Raw genomic sequence first — 19275 nt, 5'->3', positions numbered from 1 at the left:
TTAAAGGCAATTTTGTGTTTTTTAATAAGTAAATCTTTTTTTTTCTTCTAAAAAAATACTTTATTTTAAGTTTAAACAAAGTCTTAGTGTTCTGGTGAAAAAAAAAAAACTTTTCCACCCATTATCATGGGAGTAGAAGTCAAAATAATGTTTTTACCACTTTCTTGTTAACGAAGAATATTTAGGAATAAATTTTAAAAAACTCAAAACAAACATGAAAATATTGCATTATCAAGAATACATTTTTAATTCGTGAATAAACATATTCTTAAAAGACAAATAATGAACACCACAAAATTTGATAAAAGGTATAGAAAAAAATATATGTAGTTGAGGGTAAAATCTATTTTTCTTCACATTGTAAAATAAAGATACTTAGATGCATATTTAGGTAAAACTTGTTTTTTTTTTTATTTTAATTATTTTTAAAAGTTTCTATAAAATTGTTACAGATAATTGTTATTACAGAATAATACATATAAAATGTAAGAATTCCTTTCCCTCTTTCATTCTACCCCAAAATCACAAAACTAAACAATGTCTTTTGAATGTAAGAAGAATAATGAAAAATTATAACAACAAAATAAATTGAATATAAATTATTATTACGACAATGTAGCATAATTGATAAATAATATTATAAAATTAAAAGTTTAATTATCATCGTGTGAATCAACTGACATGAAATTATTCTAACTTAATTAGAATCTTTATCATTTATAATGATGATACACAACTCAAACATGATGATCATGACTCTCGTAAAAGATAATTATGGTCTAAAAAATGATTTAAATGTACTTTTTATCTCTATTTTTTATTTTTAAAAATTTTATCTCAACAAATTAATTTAGTGCATTTTATCCCAATTTTTAAGAAACTTGTTAATTGTATCCTCTCTCATTTTTCTCCTAATATAATTGCACTTTTTTATCTCAACTTTTTAAAATTTTTGGTAAACGATATGCACAATTTTATATTTCTGGCATATTTTATCCCAATTTTTTTTTTGGCACATTTTATTCCCAATTTTTATGCTTAGTAATGGACAAATGATTAGAGTTAAATTCACAAGTTTCTTAAGGTAAAATATGTTAAATAAAAAGATGGGAATAAAATTTGAAAAAAATAAAAAAATTAGGATAAAAACACAATTAAGAAAAAAAAAAGTCTGATTGCAAAAGTTATGTATATCAAACAAAGTATTGCTCTAAAAAAATTAATGAAAATATAATCCCTCAAATAGAATTTAATGTTTCTAGATATTAATATAGGCGTATGGTAAATGAGGTTAATTTTTTTTTGAAAAATCCATGTTTTTTTTTTCCGTTCTTTGGTTAAATAAAAAAAACCTCTAAATCGTTATCCCCTTTCTCTGGCTACATCCTTACGTAGTGTACACTATCCAGTGGAGCTTGAATTTGCCAAGGCACCGAGGCAGTGGAAGGAAGACAATGGCGGTTTCTCTATCGGCGCTCACAACCTCCCTCTCTTCACTTTCCTTCTCTTCCCACATTTCCCAGAGACCAAACACTCTCTCCTTCGCCAGAACCGAATCCCTCTCCGTCTCCGTCTCGCGCTTCCCCAAAACCCCCTCCTCCCTCGTCGTTTCCGCCACCGCACTCGCGGAACCGGAAACCGAAGACCTCAAGAACTACGTCAAGTCGAGGCTCCCAGGTGGATTCGCCGCGCAAACTATCATAGGCACCGGTCGCCGTAAGAGCGCCATCGCTCGCGTCGTTCTTCAGGAAGGAACCGGCAAATTCATCATCAATTACCGTGACGCTAAGGTCTTTCTTTCTGTGCTTGTTTCAAATTCTCGGTTTCATTGATTTTATTATTATTATTCCGAAAATCTAGCCGTGTTCTTCAATTTGCCGAAATGAGAATTACATTTTAAGTCTATTACTATTTAGTTACTGGAATTGATTTTTTCAGGTTATTAAGTTAGGTCTTGTTTGGATAAACTTCTCGTAAGCACTTATAGCAGAAGAAAAATAAAAAATGAAGGTAAAATGAAAATGGAGCTTACCTGATAAGTTAAGATCAATATAAAAGCTCTTAGAGCTTCTCGAAGTTAATTTTAACTTAAGAGAAACTCAATTCATTTTACCTTTTTAGTTTTTTTTTTCTCCTATAAGTACTTATGGAAAAAATTTATTCAAACATGATCTTAATTAGTTAGTTAGTTAGTTTTGTTTGTCATAGATTCTGATAGTTGCTCAAACAGTATTGTCTTGAGTTAATGAGTTGGAGCTGCTGATATATTCATGTATTGTGCCACTGCTATGTGAAATTCAATGAATTCAGAATCTTCTGATTCACTAACTTGTTGGTATTATAAGTTCGCTGGCTACTTGGCTTCCTGCGATTTCTCTTCTTGCTCATCAATGGCTTCCTCTTCTGCCACGGATGACATCTCCAATTCATTCTTTCTTCGTCCTTTGGATAACCCAGGCCTGAACCTGGTTTCTTGGCCCCTCACCAGTGACGATTACAGTACATTGCTCCATTCCATGAAAATGGTCTCAGTTGAGAAAGCAGATGGTTTTGTGAATGTGTTGGTTTTGTGGAGGAAATTATAAAAAACAGAGGAGAGAAGAGAGACAATAAGTATGCGGAGGAAATAAAATTATTCTATTCTAATTCAAATTGTTCTCAGCAGCGATACAATAAATAGCAAAAGATAAACTAATTAGATAACAAGATATTAGCAAAACAGAATATTAAAACTAACTTGTTCCTTAAAGATAAGAACCACTTATTGATTAGGCTAATCCATTACAACTGACTTACGCCTAAAATATAGGAAATCAACTTATTTATTAAATCCTGTTTTAAAAACTGAAAAATAAAATATTATGTAGTTACAAAAGCATATCTCCAACAGAATGGCCTGGTCAACAGAGCAGATGCTTCTGGAGCGCCAATGCTTCTGGAATGGCAGAGTCACTAAAGTATCATTTCCGTTTGGCCCCTTAATTCCATCTCCAAGGAAACAAATGTGAGTGAACTGGACCTTGAAGCACATGTTCAGCAACATAATTGACCTGTTTTTTTCAGTCAAACGAGTTGATTAACTGCTCTCAAGGGTCACTTAATGTGAATCAGTACTGTACCAAATTGAAGAGTATCTTGGGAAGAGCTGGGTGGGTATCTTGTGAAGGTGTGAAACCTCTTCTTGATTACATCCACATGGAATGTGTCATGTACTTCCTCATGGGCGTTAATAATGCTTTCTCCCAAGTCAGAGGTCAGATTCTACTGATGGATTCAATACCTTCTATAACAAGATTTCCTCCCTGATTATTCAGGAAGAAAACAAATGGAACTTGGTTCCTTGACTGCTCAATCTGAATCACCAATTGCATGTGCTATGCCAACTTCTGCTTCACAAATCATGACAAACTTCTACTGTTGAAAACAAGAACACAAAAAGGATGTGCTCATTGTGGGATCTTTTGTTAGGTGGGGGGTGGGGGGACTCCAACTCGTTCTTTTGCTAGAACGGATTCTCCTACACTGAACTCTGTCTTGTTCACAATCACTTTGGCTTTGCATGGTTGTGTTGAGGTGGAAATAGGATGATTTTCTCTCACCTTTTATTTTCCACCACCTCTACCAAGCATCCCTTGAAGTGTGTCATTTGATATGATGGCTCTAACTTGATTTAATTTGAACATCTGTCTGGTGTTGGATTTTTTTACTAAGTTCTTCATTTTCTTTAATGAAAGAATAGTTAGTATTATGAGTTATGACATATTCTATGTGTGTGTCTTTTACTGTTTAATTTTAAATGTAATTTGTATTTCATATTATGAATGAATTGCTATTTCCTATTAATAATCACATGAAGAAATTTCTCATATTGTCATCTTGGATTGAGGATTAATGAGAAACATGTTTAAATTGAAATCAGACAATGTTCAAGTATTTGTAACCTGAGTACAGCCTCTTTACAGATGTGACTTTGTCTTTCAGGAGTTTTTCATTTTTTATTGGATTTTTACGCCTTAGATCTCTCTCTCTCTCTCTCTATGTGTGTGTGTGTGTGTGTGAGTGTGATAAGTGTTGTCCCCATTTAATCTTCTTTTGTGTGATTTATTTCAATGTTGTGCAGGAATATCTTCAAGGAAATCCATTGTGGCTTCAATACATTAAGGTCCCCTTAATAACTTTGGGATATGAAAGTAATTATGATGTTTTTGTCAAAGCTGAGGGCGGTGGCCTGTCTGGTCAGGCTCAGGCAATCTCTCTTGGCATTGCTCGTGCCTTGCTGAAGGTGAGCGAAGATCATAGAGTACCTTTGAGACAGGAAGGACTTCTTACAAGAGATTCCAGAGTGGTTGAGAGGAAGAAAGTTGGTCTCAAGAAAGCTCGTAAAGCCCCTCAATATTCCAAGCGTTGAGGTTGGGATGTTACATGTATGGTCTGTCTTTTCTTTCCTCCTGGTGTCTCTGGAAATGAGTTACATTTGGAACTATTGATTGTTTTCATTTGTAGTTGTAGGTTTTTCGGGTTAGGAAAAGTAAAGAGAAATTGAAAAATATCCGAAGGCGTATGTATTCAGAATCCTGCTCCCTGTTTTCCCATCTCTTGTTTCCTTGATCTGTATGGAATTGGGAATTTTAGGTATGTAATATTTGTCTCTCCCTTTTACCCCCAACCAAAATCACATGTTTTACTATATTTCAGGTTTCTTTTCAAGACCTAAATTTTGTGGTCTTTTACTCTTCATTTCTTGTGCCTGTTTGTACCTTCATTTGGCATATTGAAATATTTGAAACAATGACATGTGAAATTTCTTACTATCTCAATTTTGATCGGTTGTGAAACATAGACATAAACTATTGATTGGTAGTGCCCCTAGACATCGTGCTCTCACAAGAACAACTCTTTTACATGACTTGATCTCAATGTTGAGATTCCCACGTGTCCTTAGAATGCCCTTTATTGTGCTCTCACAAGAACAACTCTTTTACATGACTTGATCTCAATGTTGAGATTCCCACGCGTCCTTAGAATGCCCTCTATTGTGTGGGGCTATGCAGGGGAACAATACGGATACAAAAACAACACCAATAAAAAATTGGATGTGCAGCATTTTGGTTCCCATGCCAACTGCTTCCAGCATTCCTGTTATCTATGTCAAGTCTATCTTTATCCATCGTAAAGGGGAGGCTAAATTCCTTTCTACTCTTTAAGCTTTCTACTCTTTAAGTAGTATTGAATATTGAATTCGTTTTATATTTCTAATATATTAAATATATTTAATTTTTATAAAAAAGTAGGAAAATTTATACGAGGATTTGATATAATATTAGTTTTCTATCAAATAACAAATAATTCTAAATCTTCATGCTACATTCTTCTACTAATCTTTTTTTACCTGTTTTGTATGATAAATAAATATATTTTTTTGTTTTCAAGATATTAAATATATTTACCTTTTATTTAATATTTTTTTATAAAGTATTAGAAAATTTTGTAAAATAATTTATAGGAGGATATATCATTACTTTTAAATAACCAACTTATGACTCATACCAATAACAAACTGGAAAGGCAATGAATTTGAGCATTTTTTGTTACTTTGCTACTACTTTTTTATTCATTCAATCCAACGAATTAAAAATCCGAAGTTTGACTAGAGTAAACTTTCAAATTTATCATCTAGAAATAAGTTAGTTATCATTCTTCACTTACTTTTCCATTAAAGATAACTATTTTTATTTTAACTACATTATTTGATATGAAATGTATCAATTTTTTTTATGCTTATTTTTATCATAAAACTTGACTGATTATTTTCAATGGGTCTTTTCTCTTATTTTTTTCCATCCACAATTCAAATTTAGTTTCAATTGAAACACACATCACGCACACGACTATTGTTAAAAAAGACACCTAAGTAGGAGAATCATGCCTTTAAAAACTTATTTGATTATGTATCTTTTAAAGTTGAATAAAATTAGTATGATTGAATTAATTTGTAATCATTGAATTATGTTGTGATGTGTAAATGAGACGAGATTCAAGTTGGATGTACAATGCTTTGTGGTGGTCCACGGTGAACAACTTCGGTAGTGGCACGACACATACTTCGATGATCAAGTCAGAATATATACAAGAGTAGTGATTGAATGAAGTTATCATTCTTGAGGAAAACTCAGACACATTTGACGGAAAAGGTCGTTGAGTTTGTTCACAGCTCACATGTGAAGTCATGTTATTAAATCCAATTTAATTAATTAAGAGAAGATATTATTCTTATTTCGATGAATCTGAGTTAAATACTAATGTCAGATTTAAATATTAGTCTTAAATCTTAATATTTGTTAGAACGATTTATCTCTATTAGGTTTATTCAAGTACTTCAAGTTCAGGATAAATAAGAAAAAAATATTATGATTCGCATAACAAATTTAATTAAAACTTGATTCTAAATTAGTTTCAGTTATAAGCTTTCTACGTTGAAATGTATTTTATGAAGGAAAAATTTGATTTTGGATGACAGCGAAAAGGAATATTCAATAAATGATATTATTTTGTTAAAGGGAGTAAAAATGTAAAATAAAAAAGTAAGGGTATATTTAGTATTATAGTAATTTAAATAAAACATGTCTTAAATTTAACTAATTTAAAAGTAAGGGTATGTTGTTCACACTATCACTTTGGGGAATACAATAAATAAATAAAACTTAATACGAACAAAAATTAAAAAGAAAGTAAATTAATTATCTTTTTTAATCTTTCATGAATTAGATAAGTGAACCTTGTATATAATAATGAAACAGATTTTTTTTTTTTTTTACATGGACTAACCATTATTATTTAAAGCACCATAGGAGGACCATGATACATAAAACGCTGCTGGCACACGCACAAGCACGATGAAAGTAAATCAAATCATAGGCAGTTAAATCTCTGCCTGCAACATTCTGAGTTCGACAGACAGTGATAACCTCAAATCATATATCATTTGCTGTTTCAGTTCCCCTCTTCCACTCTTATCGTCTTAGGCCAAATCTTCCACAATGTTCCACAGCAGCAGCAACAACAACAACAGCAACAACAACAGTGTGTCGATCTCCGTCTCGGATGACGAACCCGACGAGCTGGGTCGGATGCGGATCCGCGCGCGACGGAAGCGCAAGAAACTCGGGAACAGACGATTGCTGAGGAAGCTGCTTCTCAGATACTGGATGCTTCTCATCATTGTTCCCACTGTGGGTTTGCTCATATTCGAGGCCACCCGAATTGCCCGAAGTCCTAGTTTAAACATAGAAATACCCATTAATAAAGCTGATAGATCTAGTCCCACATTTCGCAAGGAACCCCCCGCAAACTTGAATCGCCTCGATCCCACCACCCATGTTGTCGCTGGTGTCAGAGAACGTAAGTCCCTTTCCTCTCTATTTCAATATATTAGTAGAATTATTAATGTACCATTTAGGAGTTTCTAAGAGTAAATAAATGTCATTGTAGTATAAGTTATAATTGCTGCATTAATCAATTGTGATCGACACAAGTGGTAGCGAGATTGACACAAGTGGTAGCAATTTGTATCTCTTTACTAAATGGTTTAAGGTTTGAATCCTCACTAGCCTTTGGGTATGAAATAAGTGTTGGAAGAGAAATATCCATGTGCTTATAGTCCCCAACAAAGATTAGTTACTATTTAGTTACTATTTTTCGGTGAGGACTTCTTCGTACCAATAACATGGTCAGCAAAAAAAATTAAAAAAATAGTGCATTAATGATTAAATATGTCTCACAAGTCACAAGTGGTTAATATTGTCATGTTGTTATTGAAATGTCTAATGATTGTTTTTTTATTGACAAATGTTAATTGTTAGTTTGTTAGTTTTTGTAAACAAGAGGAATTGAACCTAAGACCTTTTCCGTCTTTACTTTTTTCTTAACTACCCAACCAACCTTATATCTCCAATGACGAGTGGTTAAAGCTAAGTGAATATTTGTATACAACTGCTATCATTTTGTACTTGTGATACTAATAGTTAAATATGTCTAACAAGTGGTTAATAGTGTGTTGAAATGTCTTATGTGCTTGTTTTACTAATGGATAAGTATGTCTCGGAAGTAGTGAATAGTGTTGTGAGGTTATTGGAATGTTTACTGGGGATTAACTTTGCCTCAGAAGTAGTTAAGAGTAAATGAATATGTGTATAGAATTTTAATCTGTACTTGTGGCACTAATAGTTAATAGTGTCTAAGGTTATTGAAATATCTATTGTTGTGACTTAAAAGTTGTTAATTGTCTGGGTGGATGCTGGGTTGACAATTCTCGGCGGGACGATTTTAATTTTTCCTTTCAAGATTCATAAGATAGGGGTGTTCAATATGATGTGTGGTTTTAATCCCAATCAGGTTGCTTGAAGCTCCTACCACCCGAGAAGCTTGAGCAACTGGATATCCCTGTGGAAGAAGAATCTTCTAGTGTTCCTGTTGGTGAAGTTTTATACATGTCAGAGAGTGATCGGTCTTTTGTAGGAGGGAGTGTTACGTTGTCTCAATTGCGTACAGAGGACACGAGGTTTAATTTGTTTACTGGAAATCAAACATTTAAGCAGAGAGATCAAAGTTTTGAGGTAATGAGCTGGGTTTGGTTCACACTTTTAGCTACTTGCTTTCACTGCTTGGCCTTTTGTTTATGTGTATACCCTACCCTACCCTACCCTTTGCTTCTTCATCTTCATGCAGAAGAAAGAAACAATGGCGATACATTGTGGGTTCTACAGTGTGAATGGGGGGTTTAAGATATCTGATGAAGATAAAAGTTACATGCAAGGTTGCAAAGTTGTTGTATCTACTTGTGCATTTGGCGGTGGAGATGATCTCTATCAACCGATCGGAGTGTCTGAGGCTTCGCTTAAGAAGGTTATATAAACAGTATAAAAGTTTATTGTTAATATATGTTAGAAGTCGCTGATCTTATTTGTCAAATCTTTTTAGTGGTATGCAGGTTTGCTATGTAGCATTCTGGGATGAAATCACCCTGAAAGCGCAGGAATTAGTGGAGCGCAGAATTGGGGAAAATGGATTTATTGGAAAATGGCGTGTTGTTGTTGTTCGGGATCTTCCTTTTGCGGACCAAAGGTTGAATGGTAAAATTCCCAAGGTATTAAATCTTTTGAAGCCTGGTGTCTTCTTTTTGTATGCCATTTACTATGTCTTGATAGGTATTAAAACAGTTCCATGTCCTACCCATTCCTTCTCTGAAGATTCTTTTTTTTTTCTTTTCCATACCCTGCATGGAAATGCATGGAAAAAATTGTTGTTGTCCTTCATTAACTCTTTTTAATCCACATTAACTCCATGAATTATACACATTGACATATGCTTTATTTGTCAATGATAAAATAAGATTTATTCCTTTAATAGATCTCTGAAAAATTAGTCTTTAACCAAGCAGAGGGGTGTTGTGTGCATGTAGCCAACCTCGCTTAATGACATGAGGCTTTTGTTATTGTTGTATATGGCTAGAATGCTCTGTTATTCTCTACTTGTTCTTTTTTTGGGGGTGTATTATCCTCTGATAAAATTTTCCTTTGTTCCCTTTTTAAACTACGTGTGCACTTGGATATCTTTCAGATGTTAAGCCATCGTCTTTTTCCTCAAGCAAAATACTCAATTTGGGTAGACTCCAAGTCCCAATTCCGGAGAGACCCACTAGGTGTGTTGGAAGCACTCCTTTGGCGCACAAATTCTTTACTTGCTATATCAGAACATGGAGCTCGCAGTAGTGTCTATGATGAGGCTAAGGCTGTTGTCAAGAAGAACAAAGCCAAGCCAGAGGAAGTTGAAGTGCAACTGAATCAATACAGAAAAGATGGCTTGCCTGAAGACAAGAGATTTAATGGGAAAAAAGGTATGCAGAGATCATATTTTTATGCCATTCTGCCATGGTGGCACCTTGGCCGCTGTTTAACAACACTGGCTTAGAGTAATTTTAACCTTTTTCTTCTTTTCTTTGTAAAAGAAGAATTCATGTTCTACTTCATCATGTCAATCGATTCCAATCCTCTCATTGAGTCTGTTGCCAAACTTTGACTTGCATTAGATTGTATTCCCACCTTTCACCTTTGCACCAATATTTTGTAAAATGTTTGATCATACTTGTGCTGTGCAGCTCTATGTGAAGCCTCTGTTATCGTCAGGAAGCATACACCAGTAACTAATCTATTGATGTGCGTCTGGTTTAATGAGGTGGCTCGCTTCACTTCCAGGGATCAGCTCAGCTTCCCGTATGTCCTGTGGCGGCTGAAAGCATTCAAAAATATCAATATGTTTCCTGTCTGTACCCGCAAGGATCTTGTCAATAGTATGGGCCATGTCCGCAAGGCCAAACCTTTGCAAAGCTGATTTAATAAAATTTGTTCAAAGCAATGAATGCCTACCTGCATTTTCATCTAACTCATTCCTTACTTCATTAGTTTCTTTAGCCAATCTGAATCAGGTATATGTGTTTTTTTTTTTTCTATCTCACCCCCTTTTCTCTCATAGCCAGTGAATGATTATAATTTGTATTTAGTATTTACTGTTTACTGTGAGTTCTTTGATTAGGTTATTTCAGAAAGGATATAGAAAGGCAAATCAAACAAAAAAGAGATTTTGCTTTGGACCTGTTTCCCTATACAAATTTCTATAATAACAACAACGTTTTCATAAATTGTGATATTGCTTTACCCATTTTATTTAGTGAAAATAAATAAATGCTGCCATATGTAGTTGTTGGAATAGATCTCTCCTGTCAGACATGTAGCAATTACTCCAGGGGCAGCAAATGATGGCAAGGAAAATGGTCATGTGAAACACACAATGAATAGTTACAAGTAATCTTTACAATCAACTTTTGCTTCTAAACCATAGCCATATCCTTGGTTTCCTTCCTTCATGTCATCTTCAATAGAATATGCAAATCCTTTGGACCTAATGTACGTAAGGTGAGTGAAGTAACATTACAGCATATACCAAAATGGTCGCAGTCCACCAATGGGCACAGAAATCCAATGTTTACAACTTCAAACATAAAGTTCGCAACACGAGGGAAGTAAGATTATAACATATAGGAAATGTTGTGACAGATTGTAACAAAAGGGTCATGCTCATCTTTCTTACACAGATGAAAAAAACTAAAAACTAAAACTTAAAATTAATTTACTAAACAAATAAATAACTAAAATATCAATTTTATTGGTGAGGAGATTTTGTATCATATTGGAAAAAAATGAAAAAAAAAAAGACAATGCATGTCTTGTTTGTGGTAGATGCTAAAATCGATGATGAAATGAGCATAACACAAATGAAAATTTTCTTAACCTAAATTCACTATTTTAGTTTCTAGAGCAAAGCAATAACACATTTAAAAGAGTACTCACAAAACATTTTCTTAATGTAAATCCATTCTGAAAAAAATATTTTAAAATATAATATATAATAATATAGTTATTATTAAATAAAGTATAATATTTATTTATTATTAATCAACACGATTATATGTAATTAAAATTAATTATATAAACCTATATTATTATTTATTATATATAAATATTTATTAATTATATTAACGTGTTTTTTCTTTTTACAAGAGAAAAAAATTTCCATTATTAGAAATTGGTTAAACTTGTTTGTACACAATTCTGGTGACCGAAATAGGAAAAGATCAATAGGCTTGTGATTTTCTTATATCAATAATAAATATAATTACCTAATGAAAAGATCAATAGGTCCGCAAAAGATAAGGGCGCCCAACGGATTCCTATTCAGCAAAGCCGCTCCAACGTCTTTATTTAAATTGCATCATCACCGTTGGATTTTCCACCTACTGTGTAATCTCAGCCGTCAATCCTGACCCTCCCTTTCTGTATAAATCCCCCATGGCCCAACTTCTTTTCCTCGAGCCAAAGTAGGTTTGGGTTTCTTCTCCTAGCTTTCATGCTTTTGTTGTCTGTTCTTCATCTTTTCCATGTTCTCTTGTTCTGATTATTTCGATCTGTTCCCGTAATCGAGTTGTGGTGTTGGTTTTGCTTTGTGGATTGTTATGCTTCTTCTTGCTGGTTCCGATCTTAATCGACTTTGTATAGGGTTTTGCCGGTTGATGATATGCTGTTTTACTGGATTGAAGATCTGAAGAAATTGATTGTGTTTCATTGGTTTGCAGCACGATGAGATTTCCGTGTCCGATTGAAAGATTAAACGGTGGATTTAAACGGCTAACTGCATAAGATATAACTAATTTCTACTTTGAGTTTCCTCTATTATTTTAATTTCCCTGGACTTGATCACGAAACATACGGATTTAATTGTGAACCTATTTTTCTACAGCGTAGTGTTCGGAATAGTTTCGCGTAATAACGTTCTGTGTAGAGCATCAATCCTCGTCCATGATTTGGTGGTGTCTACTGGGGTTTTGAATATTCTTGGCTTTGTCTTTTTTTTGTTTCTTTGCTTCGCTTAGTTTTCTTGATTTAATTCTCCGTGACTTCCGCTTGGATCTTACAGGGAAGATAAGCAACGGATGTGTGGTAGGCAGGCTGTGGAAAAGCTGTGGCGGGAGATTATTGACAGTTCGACACACATTCTATGGTGAAGCCTTAGGTTTTACTACATTTAGTCCCTTACATTCATCATTTTATTGTTTGTTCGTTTTGGACTGGCTATTGCTTTCTATCTAGTAGTGTGGGAGTTCTTGTGTGGGTTTATAACAGGATCGGATCAATCAAAGTATTATGCATTTGGGATTGTTAAAATGTCACAGGAGGAATTTAGGACAGCGTGATTGGGTGTTTGACTCCTTGATTTGATGACGTTCTTGGTTTGGAGAAATTCTACTATTCCTTTTTACTGTTTTCTTGATAATTTTTTAGTAGTCTATAGTATCTCATCTTCTAATTGAATATCCTCCTCGTCACAGTGACACGAAACCTCCCATTTGCTATAGGAGTCATTTTTTCCGTTACTGAGGCATGGAAATACTGGTTCAATAGTGTTATTGTGATAAACTTTAGCTAATATTGAATGGTGTTCAATGGTTCTTAAAAAATGTTGTTGTTAAATCTACTAAGTTTTTCTAGCAATGAAGCATGGTTTGGGCGATTGTTGGCTCTAGGTAACTTCTTATTGCCGCAACTAATCTTTTGATTCAGATAGTTTTTTTTTTGGTTTATTTAATTTAATTTTTTAGATGTGTCAATACAAGTTATATTACTCGATGGGGGGATATATCATTTTAGCAGATGAGTTTATTTTGTCTTGTTTATTTGATTGATCATGTCAAATGCATTGAACTTTTGATCTTTTTAGTCTTCTAACATACGAGTTTCTGATTATATAACTTGTATTGACCCATTAATATGACTATATATTGTATTCACCAATCAATATATGTATGTGGCAAGGTTGACAGCTGTTGTTATAAACTATAGCAAGTCTTGAGATGCCACCAAAGTTGTTGATTTCTCTCAAACTTAAGAGACACTGAGTTGCCTGGAACTGTTGATCTAACATATTATATCAGCAAGAGATCAGAATTTGTATATTTTTTTTTAAATTAGTTTGTTTCCTTGTTTCTTAGATGAAGCTTTGTTGATAGGTAACTTATGTTTTTGTGCACTTTGGTGTTCTTAGGTGTATCTCCTTTATTGACTCCTCTTCTGACCTCTTTTTGTTGCTTTTGTCCTCCTTTTCTTTTCGGTAGATGAGGTTGTGGTTAGGCTCAGTTGTTGTCCTTTGTGCCTGTGTTTGTTCACTTTTATCATGCCTTTGGTTGCTTTGGTCAACTTGTTTTTGTTCGCTGCAGGTATCGGATGTGACCCATTCCTGAGCTCATGTCGGTGACTCCCTGTTATTAACCTGTGGTTCTTTGTGGCGATTTTGACCTTCAGTCCGTCGCTCCTCCGTGTGTCGTCAACTTTGCTCATCACCGTCTGTGCTCGAAGGAATGTCCTCCTCCGACGGGTCTGTTTCTAGCGTTATACCTTCGATCACCATTTGCGTCCCTATTTCACTCTCACTATCGTCAGAACTTATTTCCTCCATCGAGCCTATAAAGCTTTTTTCCCGACATTTGCATCTATCCAGATTGTAACATGTTTCTTCAACTATATGCACAGTGTATTCAACCCCATTAATCCATGGGGAGACCTTGTGCTGAATTAATGGCTACCATGGTGTCTTCACTAATATCCGCGCCTTGTCCATCCTATGGAGTTCATCCATTTCGTCATCCACCTCCACCACTTCTCCTACTGCCGTCATAATCTGTTTAATATGCTCCAAATCCCAGGCATGCAGAGGTATACCCCAACACAACAACTAGACTAGGCGATAGCCAATTCTCAGCTGAGGGGTCCATTTTTCTAGTGAGGATGAGCCTTGCTCATTTGCTTCCTTAGCCATTGGTGTAGCTCTGGTCTCTCTAAGTCCCATTAGCAATATCATGTCATCGCCAATATATTTTGGCGTGATGTCTTCACCTCCATTCCACATGAAATCGTCTTCCATTCTATCAAACAGCGTAAGGTTCTTCAGTCTTCTTACCCGTGTGTTTCTTAACCATGTCTTTTCTTCCACATTTATGTTCAGCTGCACCGACGAGTGAGATACAACACCAGTTAGGCTCGGGTTTTGAGAAATCTTCTTGGTGCCGTGTTTCTTCCTTCGATCATCAAGATCTTCACATATGAGGTTGCCTCTTTCTTCTGTTGGAATTGTTTCATCTTCGTATCCACATGGTTGCCTTCCATCTTGTGCTTGTCTTTCCCGTTGGCTTCTTCATGTCCCTTTTTCTGTCGTCTTCCCCGACTGACTTCTTCCAGTGTCACCCTCTCTCTTCCATGCTTTGGTGTATTGACATGCATTTTTAATCCCCGTACTACCAGGCTATCCGGTTTTCTCTCCAACCTTGTTACATCTTTCACCCCCTTGAATCTCACGAAGCCGTATCTCTTACCCCACCTATTATTGTTTCTTGCAATAAAAAACCTCTCTGACATCCCCCCATTTTTTAAACTCATACCATATGTCTGATTCATTCATCTCCTCAGGGAATCTTGTGAAAAAGAAGGAATGAATATTAGATGCATCCCTCCAATTTGTTTTTCGCCTTTCCACCTGCTGGCCATATCCATTTCCGGCATGGTTCTGCCGGGATCCTACTCTCATCCACTCTCTATCTCTCTCACCCCCCCCCCCCCCCCACTCTCTCCCTGTTTCTCTCTCTATCTCTCTCTCTCTCTTCATTCTCACCCCTTGGAACAAGTGTTCATAATCCTATGATTGCGAAACATAAGCAATGAATACCTTTGTTTTCTGTAGTGTAATGTTTGGAATGGTTTTGTGTAAGGTCTTGTGTCACATTGAGGCTCATGCACGGTTTGGCGATGCCTCTCTTGGTTTTTGAATCCTTATATTTTCTTTTCATTTTTATATCTTTTGATGTTTATCATGAGCGTTTTTTATATTCTGTGTGACTTTCCCGTGGGGATTACTGGGAAGATAAGCAAATGGATATTTGCTGGCTGTGGAAGGCAGTGGGTTGAAGATTATTGATGGACTTCCTGTGAAGCCTTAGGTTTTACTACTCTCACATTCTTTATTTTCTTATGTGTTTGTTCTGTGTTTTGATGCTGTACGGTAACCTGGTAGTGTCAGTGTCAGAGTTATTGTGTGGTTCTAACAGGAACTATAAGAGTATTCAACAATTTCACCCATTAAAAAATAATAGTAAGAATTTTCAAGGCATAGGAGAATTTTATGATTTTCTATTTCTATTCAATTATATGAATACCATTTAAATGTTATGTTGTGTTGATCGTGGATATTGGCTTTTCGTTTGCAGCATTTGCTGATTTATGTTCATCCGTGCAGCATATTAGAATGGCTAACAAGTCTAGATGAATTTGATTTTTCTTCAATGGGATCTTCAGTATTGTTAGTTTCTGAATTTGATCATGAGGCATATGGATTGAGTTTTAAACCTCTTGCAATGTATGGTTTTGTGTTGCATTCTGCATAGCATCCAGTCTCCGCATGATTTGGTGATGTCTACCCCAGATCAAACTCTCAAATTTGTCTTCAACTTTGCAATTTTCTTGGGTCTACTATGGGTATTTCTCGACTTACTTCCTCTTTGATTTCTGCTTTTGGTCTCACAGGGAAGTCAAGTAGTGGTGGAAATGTGGTGTTGTGAAAGCAGTGGCTATCTTATTACATGATTTGGTGATCACTACCCTGGATTTAGAATTCTTGGAATTTGTCTTTTGCTTCATATCTCAAATTACTTATCCCTTTTTTGCGTTGGGTCTCACATGGTGTGGGTTGGCTGTTGAAGTGGGCTATCTTATTGTTGGTTATTATAACCACTTGATTTAATCATCTACTTGTATTTATTCATTTGCCACATGCTAGGTTCCATATGAGTTTTATTTCCGCAGTGTTGCTGATTGAAGATTGAATCAATAAATAGTTATGCCTTTCTGGATTCCAGATGAGTTTTATTTCCATGGTGTTGCTGATTGAAGATTGAATCAATAAAATATTATGCCTTTCTGGCAATAGTGAATTAGATTTGGCCGCAGATAAACCTAAATGTCTTGTATGACTTTGTTTATACTTTTAATTTTCTGGATTTGATCACAGGAAATATGGATTGAACTGTGAACCTGTTTCTTCTGCAGCGGTGGAAGAGCACACTATTTAGGTTCCGGTTTTATTACCCTTGATACAATCATTGTTTTATGTTCATTATGGACTGACCTTTGTGGGTTTTGGACTTGTTTTTGACAGTGTGGTGTTCTGTTAGTGTTAGACTTGATTTTTCTTTTGGGAAATGTAAGAGGGGGAGGTTAACTGGTTCTTTTATAGCATGGCCTCTTATGTTTTGGTGATCTTTCACTAGATTTTGAATTGTGGGATTTCAAAGTGGATAGTTATATACTTCTCAGTGATTTTATGAATAATGAATATGTGGAGGCTGTGGATGTTGTGGGGGGTTGACTTCATTCTTGACTAAGTTATCTACTTCTATGGGGTTCTTGATTGGTTGTTGTTTCTAACAACGGTATTGGGTAAGTTGGTAATGTCAAATTCCTTCTCGCTGTTTCTGTCGTGCAACTTGAAGGGTAGTTCTTCAAGTGTGTGTGAGGTTTAATCAGAAATTTTATAGATGAGCAATGAATTTATATTGTGTTTGTGTGCTTGTGTCTATGTCATGGGTATTGGGAGCTGTTCACATGTTTTTGAAGAATTTATCTTTGTCACTTTGTCTTCTCAATGGACTACTAGTATATTGGAAAGAGTATATTGAACAGGCTTTGTCAGGTCAATTTTTGGTATCTACATCTTTGGTGGAATGAAGAATTATGCTGCTCTTTTATATGATCTTTAAGTATATGCCCTTAAAATTGGATGTCATTCGTCAGTTCGGTACATTGAGAAACAGTGAAAATTTAGAAGCAGGTTTCCGATTGTTGATCTAGGTGTTGCTCCAACGACCTCATTATGTGGATAAAGACATGTAGAAGTTTGAACCAAATGTGAATTGACATCTATTTGAGTTTATCATATATTTCCTACTTGTACTAAAATAATAGATATTTCATGATAGAAGTTTGAACCAAATGTGTCTTTTTAGTAAAATTCCTCATTATGTGGATAAAGACATGTAGAACTTTGAACCAAATGTGAATTGACATCTATTTGAGTCTGGTCCTAGGAATATAGCTTTTATTTGAAGAATCTTTTACTATAATAATGGATATTTCATGATAGTGTCTTTTTAGTAAATTTCTTAAAAATGTTTGACATTGAAATGTTTACTACCTTTTCATCAGAACGCTGATAATGTTAAAATGATTGATAACAATGCTGAATTGTTGATACTTAAATGAAGTTATTGATTTTTATAATTATTATCGTAGAAATTATATTTTTGGGTGACATTTATTAGAACGTTGATAATGTAATTTGTAATTGATAATAACGTTGAAACTTCATTTAAGTCATGCTGGTAAGTCATGCTGGTAAGATATTATTCGTTGGTTTTTTAGAAATTTTTGGGTAATGTGTTGAAATTAATTGGTCTTTAATCTAACTAAGCATTTCTTGTAATTTTGTATTGGTATTGAAATTTAAACCTGAGCGTAAAGATAATTAATTTTTTGGTAATTTGTAGATGAAAATAATTTTAAAAAAACTAACAAACTGCTAAAAAAGACTTCTATTTATTAAAAATCTCTTATTGGCTAATGAGTTGAGGAATAATATTATAATTTAGTTGCAAGTAGAGTTAATTTTATTAGATTATATAATTTAAATGCACAGGTAAGTGAGTCATTAAGACAAAGATCAGATTAGTCAATTTTTTAAGTGTGAAATGTATTGTTGTACAATGTATTGCAAACATGAGTTCTATAAGCAGCATGACAATTTTACGCCGAAAGATCATCATTCATCATGTTGTGTCCAAATGCCGATCCCAAAGGAACAACATTGTCATGTATCAAAGATCCCTTTTTGCTTTACTTGTTGTCATTTAGCTTATTATTTTCTTTTTTTGGGGTTATATTTTTTAAATTGCAAGTAGATTGTACTCAAATTTTTGTCATACTGAAATTTGTTCGTTACTATGTCCGTGAATGTAGGTTTATATGATCGAATCATGTAATTATGATGTCTGTTTTTATTGCTTCTTATATTTACATTGGAGACTTTTGAGTGGATATTTTCATACAAATATGGTTAGTATTAAAATGTTAAATAATATTAAACAACAAACAAGCTAAGCTATCATTTATGTATTTTTTTTAAAATTATTTTGAAATTTGTTGTGCAATTGTATTTTTATTCATTTAGTATGAAAATTATACATAAATGGCTAACAAGATGCTGTAATTTTCAAGAGGAAGCAAGAACTTACAATAAGTGAATCTTTCTTGATGAATACGAAATGCTTTTATAACTTTTATAACGATTCATAACAAGTCATGAAGTTTACAAAATAACATTATCGGTTGCGTGGAGGAATGAACAACAAACAAAATTAACATTATTTAAATGAATATTATTTAAAAATAATAATAATAATTAGTTTGGCTATGGTTACTTAAAAACATAAGGTAAATTGGACTTAAAACATAAAAAAGCAAATTCGACTCAAAAAATGTTAAGGCCTGACTTGACAAGCTAAAAGAAGAAAGGTTTTTACTTCCTGTACGTCCCTTTTTAGCAACAGTCGTGCTCTTTGAAGCAAGG

At 34.3% G+C, this 19275-nt stretch overlaps 2 protein-coding genes and 1 long non-coding RNA gene across 8 annotated transcripts; all 3 read left to right on the top strand.

Annotated features, from left to right (window-relative positions):
• Nucleotides 1-1360: 1360 nt before the first annotated feature.
• LOC114393936 (30S ribosomal protein S9, chloroplastic-like) lies at nt 1361-4817 on the top strand. 4 transcript variants are annotated; one of them, XM_028355448.1, is made up of 3 exons: nt 1361-1790; nt 4121-4409; nt 4510-4817. In XM_028355448.1, the coding sequence occupies exons 1-2, from the start codon at nt 1455-1457 to the stop codon at nt 4406-4408; spliced, it is 624 nt and encodes a 207-aa protein (XP_028211249.1). In that variant the 5' UTR covers nt 1361-1454; the 3' UTR covers nt 4409; nt 4510-4817. The 4 variants fall into 4 exon arrangements, with proteins under 4 accessions (XP_028211249.1, XP_028211248.1, XP_028211247.1 ...); XM_028355447.1 differs by having other exon boundaries at nt 4504-4817; XM_028355446.1 differs by having other exon boundaries at nt 4121-4424.
• A 2040-nt stretch (nt 4818-6857) lies between these two features.
• Nucleotides 6858-10654, top strand: LOC114391880. The gene is made up of 6 exons (XM_028352876.1): nt 6858-7398; nt 8392-8612; nt 8725-8901; nt 8987-9142; nt 9616-9892; nt 10154-10654. The coding sequence occupies exons 1-6, from the start codon at nt 7038-7040 to the stop codon at nt 10384-10386; spliced, it is 1425 nt and encodes a 474-aa protein (XP_028208677.1). The 5' UTR covers nt 6858-7037; the 3' UTR covers nt 10387-10654.
• Nucleotides 10655-11908: 1254 nt separating this feature from the next.
• LOC114392951 lies at nt 11909-17730 on the top strand. Of its 3 annotated transcripts, none has more exons than XR_003662435.1 (2): nt 11909-12609; nt 15863-17730. It is a non-coding gene; the product is annotated as an uncharacterized LOC114392951 (long non-coding RNA). The 3 variants fall into 3 exon arrangements; XR_003662434.1 differs by having other exon boundaries at nt 13823-17730; XR_003662433.1 differs by having other exon boundaries at nt 11909-12621; nt 13823-17730.
• The last annotated feature ends 1545 nt before the right edge of the window (nt 17731-19275 follow it).

Source organism: Glycine soja, chromosome 17 (assembly GCF_004193775.1).
Source record: "Glycine soja cultivar W05 chromosome 17, ASM419377v2, whole genome shotgun sequence".
NCBI classification, from domain to species: Eukaryota; Viridiplantae; Streptophyta; class Magnoliopsida; order Fabales; family Fabaceae; genus Glycine; species Glycine soja.
The sequence above is the reverse complement of the archived record's forward strand: the minus strand, read 5'-3'. Positions and strand labels throughout refer to the sequence as shown.